Genomic DNA, 17746 nt, shown 5'->3' on the forward strand with positions numbered 1-17746 from the left:
ACACATTCATGAACACATATTAACATGCATTGCATTTGTGTTGTACCTATATGCGCGTATGTGTATATATGAATGGATGTATTATATAGGTATGTATGAATGTATGCACGTGTATGTTTATTTTTGTGTGTATTCTTAAATATACACACATGTATGTATACATACTGTGGCCAGAATGGCCTTTGTTTTCTTTGAGTGACTCAGCTTACCTCATTGAGCCTCCCTGGGCACTGGGGCTTCTCTTCCGGGGCAAGAAGCCCAGAAACCATGCCAGGAAGAAGAGAACTTCCTGTGTGATGAGTCATGGGGCTGGCTGAGGGGAGGTGTTAACTCCAGAGCCATGCCCTATTGGGTGTTAACTTAGTCTACGCTAGGGGGAGGGGCCAATCGGCCCTGGTCATTCAGGCAGCGCTTGATGATGTCAAAAACTCTATAAGAGGGGAGAAGACAGCTTGAAGCTTCCTCTATTTCCTTTTCCGCTTGTGCAGGAGCAGTGGCAAGTGAGACTCTGGGCCAGCCCTTGCTCTCGGCTGAGCCCAGATGTTGGTAACTATAAATTATATTGGGTCTGTCTGTCGATATTTGTAATTTGTTTGTATTTTTCTTTTGAGGTTCGGGGTGCTGGTTCATTTCCCCTGAACTAAATGAATGTTCTGAACCTCAGGGTGCTGGCTTTTTCCCCTGAAGTAAATGAATGAAACTGTATTTGGTCTGTCTCTTGATGCTTGTCTCTTTGCTCCCCTGAACTAACTGAATGCTAACTGAATGCTGGCATTTTCCCCTGAAATAAATGAATGTTGTTTGTATGCTAAGTGAATGCTGGATTAAAGTAAGCTGGTCAACCCATTCACCCTGCTTTCCTTGTTTAAGCAGATAAAAAGAACCTGTGCTTTCCCGGAAGCCTCCTGGGTGCTGGCTGTGGTGGGGATCTTACGCCCCCACAGGAGCTGCTAGCAGGAGCTGCTAGCTGGATTGTTAAAACATACATGTATGTGTTTTACATAATTTAAACAGGCCAGTGATTCCATTCATACAGGAAAATTCCCTGAAGTTAATTCCTCTACAATGGCAGATCTGCACTCTGAAATTTCTAGTCTTAGAGAGTTGCCTTGGGCCCTGAGTAGTTAAGGTATCTGCCCAGGGTCAGACCATAGGGATCAGAGGCAGGACTTCTTGAAGCCAGGTTCCTTGCCTTTGAGGTCAGTTCTTTATCCGCAATACAAAAGACACACAGGCAGAATTAGGAATTCAAGAGGCTGATTTCCACAGGTCCCACAGACAAAACCAACAGCCTCTTCTTACTTGATGATCTCATCCTACACCTAAATTCCCATTTTTCTCTGTCATGTTATAACAACAACTAATTTAATTCATTTTTGTGAATCACAGGAAACTACTTTGTAAAAGGGTAATTGTGATTCTCTAAATAATAGTGGTGTTTTATACATTCCATTTCAGGAAAATGGAAGCTCCTTGAGGGAAGGGACTGTTCTGTTTTGTTTTCATACCCTCAGTGCCTGGCTCTGTGATACAAAAATAGTAGATAGTTAATAAATACTTCCTGAATGGCCAAATTAAATTGAACACACACAAAAATGAGATGACTGAAGTCCAGGAAGTCAAGCTAAATGACTGACCAAAGACCCACCTTTGAGCGAACTGAAGGATTCTATGAATTACTTTTTGCTTGTAGAAAAGACCAGATAGCTGAAAGGGATGAATTAGCAGTTTGTTGTCATTCACTTTGATGACCTAACAAATATATGCAGATTTTTTTTCCTATATTTACCCCATCACCTCCACTTTCCACACAAACCCACACAAATCCATTTTTAAAATATGAATTAAAAATGTTTCATTGAAAAACACACTAGAATACCTAGTATCTGTACCCCAACCAAATATATAAATGATACCAACTTACCAGTCCACAAAAAATGTACAGTTATCCCATCCATATTGTGGGGTCTATGGGTATAGCACCCAAACAATCTAGAAAAGCTGTGTACTCTCCCTTTGTACCAGAAAAGAGGTCTGACTTTTTTTTTTCTTTTTCTTTTATGGGCTGTTTTCAGTAGCTGCTTGTAAAATTAGGGTGAAGTGTTTGGTCACAGGCATATCTTATGCATTTCTCAGTTTCTGAATTTTTCTGAGTCATCTGTTGGCTTTTGAGTGTCATCTGCACCTTCTGCAAAATTCCCCCCAAATTCCCATTCCCAGTAATTTTGTGTGCCAACCAGCAACATATCAAAACCACAATTGGGAAAGGCACAATGCAGAATGGATAACTGTACTTCCAACCTAACCTCCTTTAGGACACACTCAGACACCCTATGAAATAATGGCTTCTCATGGGCCCTTTTGTTAGCAAGAGTAATGAGGTATATTTATATTTGTGGAGTTGCTATATCATCTTTGATTTCGATGCTTATAATGTTTAGCAACAACACTGCTCTGGAGGAAACATTAATAGGAGAGACAAGAAATTTTCTCCACCAGAAATAACTTATCCCTAAGGGGATTTCTCTGATTTAAAAATAACAGAATTAAGGGAGAGACCAAAATGTGAAAATTAGAGCCATGCTTTTGCCTTCCCTAAAATTCTTTTCAAAGCCTCTTTAACATCTTTGTTTCTTAAAGAGTATATGAGTGGGTTCAACATGGGCGTAATGAGGATATAACACACAGAAGCTACTTTACGCAGTTCAGCGTTGTTGGAGGGAATGAAAGAATGAAAGAAGGCAGTTCCATAGAGCAAACTCACCACCACAAGGTGGGACCCACAAGTTGAGAAGGCTTTCATTCGACCCTCATCAGATCGGATCTTCAAGATGGTGGACACAATGTAAACATAAGATACCATGATGACTATCAGGGTGGGCAAAATAATGATTCCTGCCAGGGTTAATGTCACCATTTGATTGATAACAATGTTGGAACATGAGATCTTTTCAATTGACTGGGGGTCACAGTAAAAGTGGTCAACAACTCTATAGGTACAGAAGGGCAAAGTAAAGGTGTTACTGACGAGGAGAATGGAGGTGACCCAGCCACAAAAGTAAGAACCAACCACAAGCTGGGTACAAAGTCGTCTTGACATGCGGACAGAATACTGCAGTGGGGAGCAAATGGCTACAAAGCGGTCATAGGCCATGGCTGCCAGAACAAAACTCTCTGCTACCATGAATAAGACAAAGAAGAAAAACTGAACCACACAGCCCACAAAGGAAATGGACTTACTTGATGATAAGAAATTAGCCATGGCCTTCGGTGCCACAGCAGAGGAGTAGGAGAGATCAATGAAGGAGAGGTTGCCTAGGAAGAAATACATTGGTGTGTTCAGTCGGGGATCAATCAGGATAATGACCAGGATGCCAACATTCCCCAAGAGGACCATGATATAGATAAATAGGAAAGGCAGGAAGAGAAAGATATGAAGTTCTGGGAGGACTCTGAAGCCTACCAAAATGAAGTCAGTTGCCTCAGAGTGGTTCTTTGCTCCCTGGTCACCCATGATGGAGACCTACTAAGAAAAACAAGGCCAAGGTCAAGAAATCAATTTCACCTTCCATCTTGGCATCACCAGTGGCAATATTTGCCAACTATTGCCAAATATTTGCCAGTTTTTGACAACTTGCCAAGACGAATGCATGTTATGAATATCTCTTTGCTAAGCACTACGTATTTCTTTTTAAAATGAATGTTTCATGATTTTTTTTCTCTGTATTCCTTTATACCCATTCAAAATGGAAAGACCAAAGAAGCATTGGACTAAAGTGAAAAGGGAGGGAACTTTCTCCAAGAGAAGACTGCCAGGCATGAGCAAGTTTGAGGAATCACCTTTTCTCCAAGTCTTTACGGATACAAGCATCACCCATATTGTTCAATTAGCTTTAATTTTTTGGCAATTCTTTTTTTTAATTATAAAGAAAACTTTTGATTTATCCTATTGTAGTGTGTCAGGCTACATAACCTTCAACCAAGGACTTCATTAAGTCCTTCCTGGGGTGAAGACTGGTCTTAACTTAGAGCTACTTCTGCAGTACCAAAAAGTTAAATTATCTGCCCATGGCCACACAGCAAGTATATATCATAGGGAGAACCTGAATCCAGGCAGAGGTTGCTGGAGCTAGCCCCAGCTAGTTGCTAAATTTTTATACCTCAAAATCAGTAGTGCTACCAATCAGGGCTTGACTTATTATTTGCTGATTGTCTAGAATTTTAAAAGTGACAAGGAACGGGCAGCAAGGTGGTGCAGTGAGTGGAACACTGTCTCTGTAGCCAAGAGGACCTTAGTTCAAATCTGGCCTCAGCTACTTGACATGCTTACTACCTGTGTGACCTTGAGCATACATACCATATGCTTTTTTCAGTAAAATGATTGCTAAACTTTCACTAGCACTCTACAGCCTGAGCAAGTTTGTAGCAAATGGGAAGGAACCACGAGAGCCAAAAATATTGAGATAGATGAGAGAGAGGGATAATTGCTGAAACTAGATCGTTAGTTTGTGATGAGTAAGTCCTATTTCTGATAAAAGCAAGGCAATAGACCACATGATTTCTCAAGCTTTTTTTCCCCTGAAGATCAAAGGAAAGACTTAGCTTTTAGAAAAGGAAGTACTGCAGACCATCTCCTAGTTCTATGACTAAAAACAGCAGCTATCTAACAATTGTTTGTGACTGTTAATCATCTGAATGAAATGGAAAATGACACTTTTTAAAATTTTCTTACCTGAAAATGTTTCTTTTTCCTTCTCTTTGTCACTTTTGTAACTGCAGAACTCGAATATTTTTTGGTGTTTGATTCCTAAGAGAGGTAGAAGTTGAAGGAGTTAATGATAGTCAAAATTACCCACATTAAGTGGTCATTTATACCCAATGCAGGCCTAAGAAATTCCCAGTTACATCATCATGTCTTAGTTAGGTCCTTCCCACGTATCCATATTTTCTCATAATGGCTCATTTTAAATAGCTAGTCTCTAGAAAAAAGATTCTGAAAAGATTCATCCCTTCTCAGCCCCCAAATACAAGCCATGAGATCTCAAAATTAGAAAATGTGAGATCTAAGAGAACCTTTAAAATCACTTAGCCCCATCTTTTCGTTTAACAGCTAAGAAAACTACAATCCATAAAAGGTTCATTGATATGCCCTAGGTCATTCAGGCAGTAAGTGAAAAATCCAGTACTCAAACACAGATTTTCCATTTCTTTTAGCCCCCCTTTCCAAAAATACCATAAAATCAGAGCAATAATAAAACCTACTTTGTAAGTTTGTTGTGAGTATTAAAGGGCCGGTGCAAATCTTAAAGCACTTGATCCATTTCTAATTAGTATACTAACCCAAAGTGGCTTCTGAATCATCAAGGAAGATGGTAGAGAACGTTAAAACTAGAAACAGTGGGAAATTATTTAATCCAACCTCTTTGTCATTCCAGTCTTATGAACAATTTGCTGGAACAAAAATTAGGACAACCATAAAAACTGGAACCAGTACTCATGGAACCAAGCAATAAAGATGGAAGAAAACTCTCTGTCCTCCTTTCTGGGTGGTTTGTCAGTTGCCAGACTGAGGAGGCTGGAAAGATAATAGAAATCAACAGGGTCAAAGGACTCAAGTCATCTGTGAATGTTTTGAAAGTTCCAAGCTGATCTGCTAAGATTGTAGCAACATGGAGTTGTGGTGGCTTTAATTGTCCTAAGTCTGATGTAACCTCTCCAGGTAATTGCAAGATGAACGCTGCTCTGAATTTTCTGGGAGGAGCTCCCTAGAGAGAAGGAGAAGAATAGGTCAGTTATGGAAACATAACAACAAGTAGGTACCAGGGCCATGACCCACAAGGAATCAAACTGAAGATAATGAGTGCTAGAGGACCACAAATTCTAGGAGAAATCAAAACAAAATATATGAGAGAGGATAATGCATTCCCTTGCTGTGTCACAATTTTCTTGCTGGCAAAAGGTGCTAGGTAATTCCCATCTCCCTCTGTCTCAACAGACACATCATCAGGCCAGTGATATAAGGGGATCTTGCCCACCAAAGAATAAAGTGCTATCAAAATTAATGATCATAATGATTCAGTAAAATAATTCTTTTTTCAAAATACAAATAATCAATATGCTTATGAATAATGAGGCTATATATTCTTGGTAATTTTTTTTTATTTTAAACTTAAATCTAAAATAAAAAACAGAGAAACAAACATTGCCATGTATATAGCAAGCCATAAGAGAGGATTCAAAATAAAGCAAGACATTTCTATTTCAAGAAAACCTGTATAATAAATACTACACATTGTTTTCAAAGCTGCCCACCTTTGTTTCCTTATTGGTTTTCCTTTGTTTTCCGCAGTGTACTTTTTACTTTATTTATCCCATCTCTCCCCACCACCTAAAAGAAGGCTAAAATTAAGCATTTATGTATATATATATATATATATATATATATATATATATATATATATATGTGTGTGTGTGTGTGTGTGTGTATATATATACATACATACATACATATATACATGCACATACACACACATACATAAACATACACATATATACACATATACACTCATACACACACACATGAACATATATGTATGTATATATAACCATACTATGCTTATTTCCATCTTTCCTCTTTTTCTCAGAAGGTAGATAGCATCTTACTTCAAAGGCCCAAGTCTTTACATGTTTTTCTAAATCAACCAGCTCATCATTTCCTACAACACAGCAATATTTGAAGCCAATCACATCCTATCTAAGAGATTGCCTATGAAAATTCCACTCCCCCCCCCCAATTTTCTGCATTCCTTCTATTCTTGGCTTCATGGGCTTTACTTATACCAAAAAATTTTAATACAAAATAATCAAAATTATCCTTTTTACACTTCAAAAAAGTTCTCCCTTATAATATAGTTTAAGGTCTGATACTGATGAATCTACTTCCTTTACACAATTTTCCTGGTTTCTTTGAAGTTCCTGAACTTTAGCTCTTCCAAATGAAATTGGTTATTATTTTTTCTAACCTAGTAAAATAATTTAAGTAATATAATGGGGAGGAAATTGGATAAATACATGTTAGGTAAAATTTCACTTTAAAAATTATTTTGGCTTTACCCACCCATGAACAATAAATATTACTTCAATTACTTAGATTTGAGTTTATTTACATAAAAAGTGTTTTATATTTGTGTTCATATAATTCTTGTGTCTCTTTTGGCAGGTATACATGGAGGTGTTTTATACTGCTTAGGTATTTTAAATGGTCTAAAAGAATACTGAATAATATTGTTGTCACATAGTGTAGTTTCTCTATTTTTCACTTACTCTTTTTTAACTTTAACTTTGTCTGCGATCATGATAACTATCTGTATCGACAATCCAGCCAGCAGCCTCTGTGGGGGTGTAAGATCCACCAACAACCAGCACACAGAAAGCTGCCAACACAAGTCCTTTTGATCTGCTTTATTTAAGGAAAGCAACGTTAAGGGGTTAACAATCTTACTTGAATCCAGCATACACATAACATCCACCTAGTTCAGGGGAAAAAGCCATCACCCTGAGTTACAGACTGTAACCAGAATGGCCTTTGTTTTCTTTGAATGACTCAGCTTACCTCATTGAGCCTCTGGACACTGTGGCTTGCTCTTCCGGGGCAGGAGGCCCGGGGAGCATGCCGGGAAGCAGACAACTTCCTGTGTGATGAGTCATGGGGCTGGCTGAGGGGAGGTGTTAACCTCTACCCTAGGGGGAGGGGCCAACTCAAGAACCAATCAGCCCTGGTCATTCGGGCGGAGCTTGATGATGTCAAAAACTCTATAAGAGGGGAGAGGACAGCTTGAAGATCCTCTTTCCTTTTCCGGTTTGAGCCAGCGACAGTTACATCGTCAGTTACAGCGACAGTTACATCGTCAGTTACAGTTGCAGCTTCAGTTACAGACACAGACACAGCTGAGGCAGGAGCTGCCAGTAGCAGAGCTGATCTACGGGAGGAAGCTGAACAAAGACTTCAGGCCAGTGGGTAATCTTATTACCATCGAGGGGGAAGCATGATTTTGCTTTACGCAATCATGCTTCTCTGTAGCCTCCTGGTTACTCTTGCAAGGCGTACTTATTGGGCCTGGAAGATTTTGATCAACATATCAAAATGGGGCTTCTGGTTCATGGGTTGGTTACTGTGGAGCCTAAATAAATGTTTTGATTCTTCTGCCTTCTACTTTGAGAGTTTCTTATATCCGGCGGTTCCGAACCTTTCAGACATGTTTATGATCCTCTTTGAGATTATAAACTCTGCCCTCCTGATACATTTGGCGTCACGAACAGGATCGCTAGGTATAAGATCTCTATTTAGAAGCAGAACAATTTCAGAGGAAGAGATGAATATCCCAGGATGGGAGGATCCATTTTATTCCTCCCTAGCAAAAGAATTGGCTAAAAAAGCTGGACCCTGTGAAAACTGGGAACCAAGGCTACGGAGAGGAGATCCTAGGGATTTGGAAAAGTGTTTACGAGAAGTTGGGATTCAGTCAGGGGCATCACTATCTAGGCAAAGCTGGATAGTGTTATCAGCCTACCGGCTAGTATACGAAAGATTGAGATTAAGTGAAAGACATGGGGGCACTCCTACCCCACAGGAAGAAGAGGAATCTCAGATAGCAGGAGACCAAACTGACTCAAATGAGAACTTTTCTATTAATGTGGCTAAGAGCAACAGGAGACCAAAAAAGCCCAGAGTGCATTTCAACCCAGCCCAGAAAGAGCCTGACTGCCTGCTTCGTCCTAGCCATGGTGGCAGAGGAAGTGAGTGGGGAGAGAATGAGACAATGTTAGGGGCTGAGGCACAAAACACTACTGGGGTTCAGGATGTGCCTCACACAGAGAATAGGAGATGGTTAAATGATCAGACAAGGGCTCGACCCATACAAAGGAGGAAGACAGAAACCCGAGGTGAAGATTCAGTTACAAGGGAAATTCAGGAAGATTTCTCACCGCAAGAGGTCACAGATATTTTGAGTAGATTCAGCCAAAGAATAGGAGAACCATTGATATCTTGGATGGTAAGACTCAGTGATCAAGGGGCCGGTGGAATATCAGTAGATGGGACAGACTGCATGAGATTCATAGGTATCAGCCATGATCCTCTAGTTCAACAAGCTTTTAGGGAACATCATCAGCAAGGAGATGGTGATAGCAGGACTACTCTGTTGGCATTAGCCGCTGTGGGATGCAATAAGAGATATGCTACTGATTCTATGTGGCCCACTGAGCACAGACCCTGGTATTCACTTAGAGATTGTATCATGAGACTAAAGGAGGAGGTAATGAAGACTGCCATTATGACAGGAACTGCAGACAAATATTACAATGATTCAATGGAACTGCCTCATAGGAATTTAATAATTAAGACAGCTCCCCCTGCTTATAAACAACTAATTTTGAATTTATTACTTGGAGAAGTAGGGAGCCGTCTTACAACAGTGATAAATAAGATTTTACAGTTACATGACTTAGGTGACTGGGGAGGGGATAGATCTCCTCGAGAGAGAAGGGTGAATAACCAGCAAACTTGGCGCCAAAGGAGAGTAACAAGGAAAGAAATGTTTACTGCTTTATTGAGAGCAGGAGTAGGTTTTGAAATGATAGATGGAATTCCAACCAATGAATTATATAGAATGTACAGAGATAAAGGCCTTGATAACAGGAGAGATAGGGAAATCAGAACTGCTCCTGCAAATGCTACAGATGTTGAACCTTCATACCCAAGTGAATCACATGAAAGGGAATACTAGGGAACAGGCCAGGCCCCAGCCCAAATTAAGGAAATACACAGGCTGGATTGTAGACCTCACATTAACTTGACCATATATTGGAAAAATGGGTCAAGTACGGTAACTGAGGCATTAATAGATACTGGGGCCGAGGCCACCCTTATTTATGGAAATCCAGACAAGTTCAGCCATGGAACTCCTATTACCATCACAGGACTAGGAGGGACTGAAATATCAGCCAGACAAGTTAAATTGATGATGAAAATTGGACAGTTGCCCAAGAAAGAATATAGTGTGGTTATTGTGCCTATTCCTGAATACATCATTGGAATAGACATTTTGAAGGGTATGACCTTAAATTTACCTGAAGGGAAATACCAATTTGCTGTGAGGAAAATAGGCATTAATGCAGTCTTAGTGGGGAAAATCAAGATGGATCCAATCACTTTGCCCGAACCTTCTGAAGTAATTACTTTGAGGCAATATCGTGTGCCAGGTGGGCAAGATGAAATTGCCAACACTATAAGAGAATGTGTTGAGGCAGGAGTGTTAGTCCCTACAACTACTCAATGGAACAACCCTGTCTGGCCAGTCCGAAAGTCAGATGGAACATGGAGGATGACAGTAGATTATAGACAGCTGAACAAAGTGACTCCTCCCTTGTATGCTGCTGTCCCAGACACGGTTACTTTAATAGAGAGAATACAAAAACATGAAGGGACTTGGTATGCAGTTATTGATTTGGCCAATGCCTTCTTTACAATCCCAATAGACCCCAAGCAATGGAATCAGTTTGCTTTTACTTGGCAAGGCCGACAGTATACATTTACACGCCTGCCGCAAGGATATATTCATAGCCCAACTATTTGCCACAGGATTGTAGCTGAACATTTGGATGAATTAAAGTTACCTGGTGTACAGCTTACACATTACATAGATGACATCATGATACAGGGAAAGAATATAAAGGAGGTGGAGGAGAGTTTAGCATTATTAATTGACCATATGAAAAGCAAAGGATGGGAAATCAACCCCGCAAAGGTTCAAGGGCCAGCTCAAACTGTAAAATTCTTGGGGATACAGTGGAATAGAGGACTGCGAGAAATTCTCCCACAAGCTCGACAAAAAATCCAGGATTTTCCCACCCCTACCAATAAGAAAGAGGCCCAAAAGTTCATAGGGCTGTTTGGTTATTGGAGACACCACATCCCACATTTGGGACAGATTTTAAAACCCTTGTATAAAGTCACCAGAAAGAAATATGAATTTGACTGGGGACTTGAACAAAGTAGAGCTTTTGAGGAAGCAAAGGCTGCTATTCAATTAGCTCTAGACTTATGGCCTATGCAAAATGGGCCAGTGGAGTTACAAGTGACTGTACAAGATGACTATGCAAATTGGAGTCTGTGGCAAAAACAACAAAGCCGAAGTGTACCTTTAGGCTTTTGGTCAAGGAAACTGCCCTCATCTGGAGTGCAATATACACCTTTTGAGAAGCAGCTGTTAGCTGCATATTGGGCTTTAGTAGAAACTGAGCAACTAACTCTGGGTCATGAAGTGGTATTAAGGCCTGGAATTCCAATTATGACTTGGGTAATGAGTACCCCAGCTTCTCACAGAATTGGACATGCACAAGAGGCAAGCATAATCAAATGGAAGTGGTATATTCAGAATAGGTCCAGAGCAGGCAAAAATGGAGTTTCTGCTCTACATGAATCTGTGGCAAACATTGATACTGAGAGCAATGAAAAGCCCCTTGAATCTAAGCAACAGATGGTACCATCCTTAGTGAAATGGAATAATGGATATGACGGACTAAATGAAGAACAGAAGAAACATGCTTGGTTTACTGATGGGACAGCAAAATATTTAGGACAGAAGAGACATTGGAAAGCAGTAGCCTATAACCCCTGTACAAGGAGAACTCTGGAAAGTTCTGGGATAGGTGGAAGTAGCCAATATGCTGAACTGATGGCAGTGCATCAGGCCATCAGAGCAGAGAAAGGAGGACAGTGTCATATATTTACTGACTCGTGGGCGGTAGCTAATGGATTAGCTACGTGGATGCCTATATGGAGGAATCAGAATTGGGAGATTCATGGCAAACAAGTTTGGGGTAAAGAGTTATGGGAAAATATATGGGACATGTCTTTGGTTACAGATCTGTCAGTTTTTCATGTTGATGCTCATGCAACCCTGACCACACCAGAACGTGAGTACAATGCACATGCGGATCGACTAGCAAAGATTGCTACTGAATGTATTGTCCCTACTCCGACTCCAACTGATGACCCAGCCTTAGCAAGATGGGTCCACCAGACTGCTGGCCATTTAGGGGTCCAGGCCACCCATCGATGGGCACAGGATCGAGGTATCAGTATTTCTCATGCGTTGTTAAAACAAATAACAGAGGAGTGTTGTATATGCCAATTAGAAAAAGAACGAACTCTTCCTAGGATAGTTACTGGAGAAATAGCAAGGGGAAAAGTTCCAGCCCAAATTTGGCAGATAGATTATATTGGCCCACTACCCCAGGATAAAGGATGTAAATATGTATGTACGTGTGTTGACACCTATTCAGGTGTACTAGTGGCTTGTCCTTATAAAGACGCAACTCAGAAAAACACCTGTAAAACTCTAGATATTGTAAGTTTATATTATGGAACCCCAATGCAGATTCAAAGTGACAATGGGTCACATTTCAAGGGCAAAGAAGTGAAAAGATATTGTGTGTTGAATAATATAGAATGGATATCATATTCCATATTACCCACAAGCATCTGGGCTAATTGAAAGAATGAATGGATTGTTGAAAGAACAGCTGAGAAAATTAAGCTCAAATAATTCATATCGACATTGGAAGGATAATTTGTCTATTGCCTTACGTAATTTGAATAATAGGCCCTTAGGGGGGAGTACACCTCTAGCCAGAATGATGACCCCAAATCTGCAGATCAGAGAACAGCAAACATGTGAGATCCAAAACATTGAATTTTGGACTGTGAGGGAAGATGTCCCACTACCAAGTCCAGGAACACCTGGTTCAGCAGGATATGATTTACATTGTATAGAGAATTTTAGGTTAAATAGGAAAGAGATAAGAAAAACCCCTACTGGAGTATGTATGAGAATCCCCAACAATCATCTTGGACGAATATTACCTAAACCAGGATTAGCGGCTCAAGGAATACATGTATTGGCTGGAGTGATAGATTCTAATTATCAAAAAGAAATTGTTGTGACACTCCAGAATATGGGTAAAAAACCTGTACAATTTTGTAGAAATGATAGGATGGTTCAAGTCATTATTATCCCCTGTGAAAAAATACCCTTTGTGAAAACTGACCCTCCTCCCAAAATAACTACTAGAGGGGCAAAAGGGTCTTGCTCCATTGATAGAATAAAGTCAGGAGCTAAGGTATGGGTAAAACGGAAGCCAGATGATATTCCAAAGGCTGCAGAAGTTATAGCCCATGGGAAGGACAACACTGTAACAGTTGTCTATTCAGGGGAAAATAATTACCAAATCGTACCCCTGAACCATATATTTTACCGTGAATAGGTTATAATAATAGATTCACAGACTATTCTTTTTGTCCTTTGTTTTGGCTAACCTTGTTGCTAGTTTTGTTTCCTTCAGGCTTAAGCACCCTGCACTTTCCGGTGACTGCCTAAGCATGTAGCATTCTTGGAATTCCTGCCAGCTCGTTAAAGAAATGACCTCTGGAATGGGACTTTTTGGGGGCAGGGCCATCTCTACATCCAATTTCAGCATGAAGAAGCTATGGAAAATGAGACCTTCACCCCTCACCCCAAGATTTTGAGCCCCAATCGTTCAAGGGGGGTGGAAATGATGATAGTGTTCTGTTTACTTATTTTGTGTTATCCTTGCTGTGTTGTTTTATTGTTATGATATTATTGATCCTATGTAATGGATACAAGGATTTAGGGGTGGACATTTGAATTATTAATAATTATTTTGGGGATGATTGATTGAAGAGATTATCTTGCTGGGACCTAGGGGTGGATCACATTTGAATCGTAAACCAATATTTAGGAATGTCACCAAATGATATGTTTTGCTTTATAATGAATGACATGTTTTAGTTTCCTTTGTAATTGGATCACAATGTATGTTCTAGGATACATGGCTGATTAGATTATGTATCCTATAACAAGGGGTGGAGTGTAACCAGAATGGCCTTTGTTTTCTTTGAATGACTCAGCTTACCTCATTGAGCCTCTGGACACTGTGGCTTGCTCTTCCGGGGCAGGAGGCCCGGGGAGCATGCCGGGAAGCAGACAACTTCCTGTGTGATGAGTCATGGGGCTGGCTGAGGGGAGGTGTTAACCTCTACCCTAGGGGGAGGGGCCAACTCAAGAACCAATCAGCCCTGGTCATTCGGGCGGAGCTTGATGATGTCAAAAACTCTATAAGAGGGGAGAGGACAGCTTGAAGATCCTCTTTCCTTTTCCGGTTTGAGCCAGCGACAGTTACATCGTCAGTTACAGCGACAGTTACATCGTCAGTTACAGTTGCAGCTTCAGTTACAGACACAGACACAGCTGAGGCAGGAGCTGCCAGTAGCAGAGCTGATCTACGGGAGGAAGCTGAACAAAGACTTCAGGCCAGTGGGTAATCTTATTACCATCGAGGGGGAAGCATGATTTTGCTTTACGCAATCATGCTTCTCTGTAGCCTCCTGGTTACTCTTGCAAGGCGTACTTATTGGGCCTGGAAGATTTTGATCAACATATCAAAATGGGGCTTCTGGTTCATGGGTTGGTTACTGTGGAGCCTAAATAAATGTTTTGATTCTTCTGCCTTCTACTTTGAGAGTTTCTTATATCCGGCGGTTCCGAACCTTTCAGACATGTTTATGATCCTCTTTGAGATTATAAACTCTGCCCTCCTGATACACAGACCAAATACAATTTGTAGTTATTAACATCTGTGTGTACAGCCAGGGAAGCTCATTAGAATGGCTGGCCCAGAGTCACACTCCACTCCTGCCGTGGCTCAGAGCTCTGAGTGAGAACATGAACTTTTGCACTTATATATCCTGTTCAGGGCCAGAGGGCCCTGACCTCACTCAGGTTGGGTGTGGAGAAGTTCCCCAACCCCAATACCACATCAGATACAAATCAATGTCTCCCAATTGACTCAGTGCTAAGAAATACAAAAACATCCCACTTTATCTGCCCCATTCAAACAAAAGCCAGAATCATTAAAGGTCAACAGCAAAAAGTCCCACTGTAAGTATTATTACACTATCCTTGCATTTTTTATATACAGAATTCTACTCCTGCCCTTTATTATATCTTTTTGAGTACCTCTCATTTTCATAATGTTTCTTGAAAGCACACACTGTTGAATTCAAATTTTTTATCTGCTATCCATTTCTGTTTTATGGGTAAATTGGTCCCACTGACATCTAAGGTACAATTCCTTGTTGTATATTTTCCTCCTTCCTATTTTTCCTCACCATCCTTCTCACCCTATTTATTGTATCTCTCCTCACTCCTCTGCTTCTAGTGGCTACCTTGCCCTCCTATTCCTTAATCTATCCATCCCTCTAAAAATCCCTCCCTCATCCTCTCCCCCAACCCTACCCTCTTGCCCTCTTACTTCTTTCTGAATTGAGAATACCCACATATATGTATATGTATGTATATATATATACATACATAATGTGCATATACATACATATGCAAATACATATATACATATATATATATATACACACACATATATATTTCCTTTTTTTTAACCTATTGCTGATGAGAGTAAGGTTCCAGCACTACCTGGCTTCCCTCCTGCTAGCTTCTTCTGTATCAGTTTTTCCTTTTTGCCTCATTTGTATGAAGTAATTACTTCTTTTTATCTCTCCCAACAATTTTATTGCTTTCAGAATTATAACATCATACTCAGTTCAGCCCAAGCCTTTCTTTCAATCTATCCAAATAATGATGACAATCATAAGAGTATTTCTAATGTTTTCATATAACATGAAGTAAAGAAATTGACCTTTTTGAGTCCCTTATAATTGGTCTTTAATGTTTACCTTATGTTGCTTATATTTAAGTATGTCAAATTTTCCCTTAAGTTCTGGAGTTTTTGTCACAAAAACCTGAAAGTTTTTCAATTCATTAAATATATATATATATATTTCATTCAGGATTATACTTACCTTTGCTGGTTAAGTTACCTTTGCTCATAACCCCAACAGAGACTATGTATTTCTAAAGGTGAGGTTAAAACGTACATTAGTGAAAGGTATAGGTCAGGAAATCTATAATGCCTACAAATTGAAAGTCATGGCAAACCTAATATATAAAGAGTAGGTGTCTACAAATGTAACTGCTCACCTGGAAAGAGACTCGTCATCAAACAATTGAAGAATCACTTTGAGAAACTATCAGGCACAGTTGAGAGAAGAGAGAGACATACTTCATATAGACATGAATTCAAAGAGATAGTCACTGGAGTCTGGATCAGCTTCAAAAAGTGTGATGCATGGCAGCAGAGAAGAGAGTTGGCAATGGACTTAAGCTAGCCCTAGATCAAGAATTGAATTTTGTGAAAACTCCAGGAAAAACCTTGATTTGAGAAAGTGCTTAGGCAAGCTATGCTCACTTCTCTTCTAGTTATATACAATTTAATCAGACATACATGATACAAAGATTTTCTTGCCAATTAAGTTTCTCTTATTATCCTAGGTGCACTGATTTTGTTCAAACCAAAACTCTTACATTTTAGGTAGTTGAAATAATCCATATGAGGGGTACATGATTTAGACGTAAAGAGAGATGCCATAAGCCAATTAGGAGTGCAAGGAATAGTGTACTTGTCAGATCTATGGAGAAGGGAGGAATTTATGACCAAACAAGAGACAGAGAACATTATGAAATGCAAAATGGGTAATGTTTACTATATTAAACTTAAAAAGTTTTGCACAAACAAAGTCATTTCAACCAAGATTAGAAGAGAAACATAAAGCTAAGAAGCAGTTTTTAGAGGTTAGATGAAATGAAAAGGCAATTTTCAGAGGAAAAAATTAAATTAAATTAAAATTAATGCTATCTTTAGTCACATGAAAAAATGCTTTAAATCAGTTTTGATGAGAGAAATGCAAAGAAAAACAGCTCTGAGTGCCACATCACACCTATCAGGTTGGCTAACATGACAAAAAAGGAAAATAATAAATGCTGGAGAAGATGTGAGAAAATTGGAACACTAAAGCATTATTGGTGGAGTTGTGAACTGATCCAACCATTTTGGAGAGCAATTTGGAACTATGCCCAAAGGGCTATAAAGCTGTGCATACCCTTTGACCCAGGAATCCCACTACTAGGTCTGTATCCCAAAGACATCATAAAAAAGGGAAAGGACCCACATGTACAAAAATATTTATAGCAGCTCTTTTTGTGATGACAAATAATTGGAAAGTGAGGGAACACCCATCAACTGGGGAACGGCTGAACAAGTTGTGGTATATAAATGTAGTGGAATATGATTGTGCTATAAGAAATGATGAGCAGGTGAATTTCAAAAAATCTGGAAAGATTTACATGAACTGATGTTGAGTGAAGTGAGCAGAACCAGAACATTGTGCACAGTAACAGCAATACTATGCGATGACCAACTCTGATAGACTTAGCTCTTCTCAGTAACACAATGATCTAAGACAATTTCTTTTTTTTACTTTATTTTTAGTTTTCAACATTCATTTCCACAAGATTTTGAGTTACAAATTTTCTCCCCATCTCTACCCTCCCCACCACCCCACAAAGTCATGTATTCTGATTGCCCCCTTCCCCAGATTTTCCCGTTCTATCACCCCGCTCCACCACCCCGTCCTTTTTCCCCTTACTTTCTTGTAGGGCAAGATAGATTTCTACATCTAATTGCCCGTATATTTTATTTCCCTGTTTCATGTAAAAACAATTTTTTAAACATTTAATTTTAGAACTTTGAGTTC

General features: G+C 39.7%; 1 protein-coding gene across 1 annotated transcript; it reads right to left on the reverse strand.

Annotated features, from left to right (window-relative positions):
- Nucleotides 1-2572: 2572 nt before the first annotated feature.
- On the reverse strand, nucleotides 2573-3867 carry LOC118849575 (olfactory receptor 9K2-like). Its single transcript, XM_036758480.1, has one exon. The coding sequence runs from the start codon at nucleotides 3512-3514 to the stop codon at nucleotides 2573-2575; it is 942 nt and encodes a 313-aa protein (XP_036614375.1). The 5' UTR covers nucleotides 3515-3867.
- Nucleotides 3868-17746: the final 13879 nt, after the last annotated feature.

This window comes from Trichosurus vulpecula, chromosome 5 (genome assembly GCF_011100635.1).
Source record: "Trichosurus vulpecula isolate mTriVul1 chromosome 5, mTriVul1.pri, whole genome shotgun sequence".
Lineage (NCBI taxonomy): Eukaryota > Metazoa > Chordata > Mammalia > Diprotodontia > Phalangeridae > Trichosurus > Trichosurus vulpecula.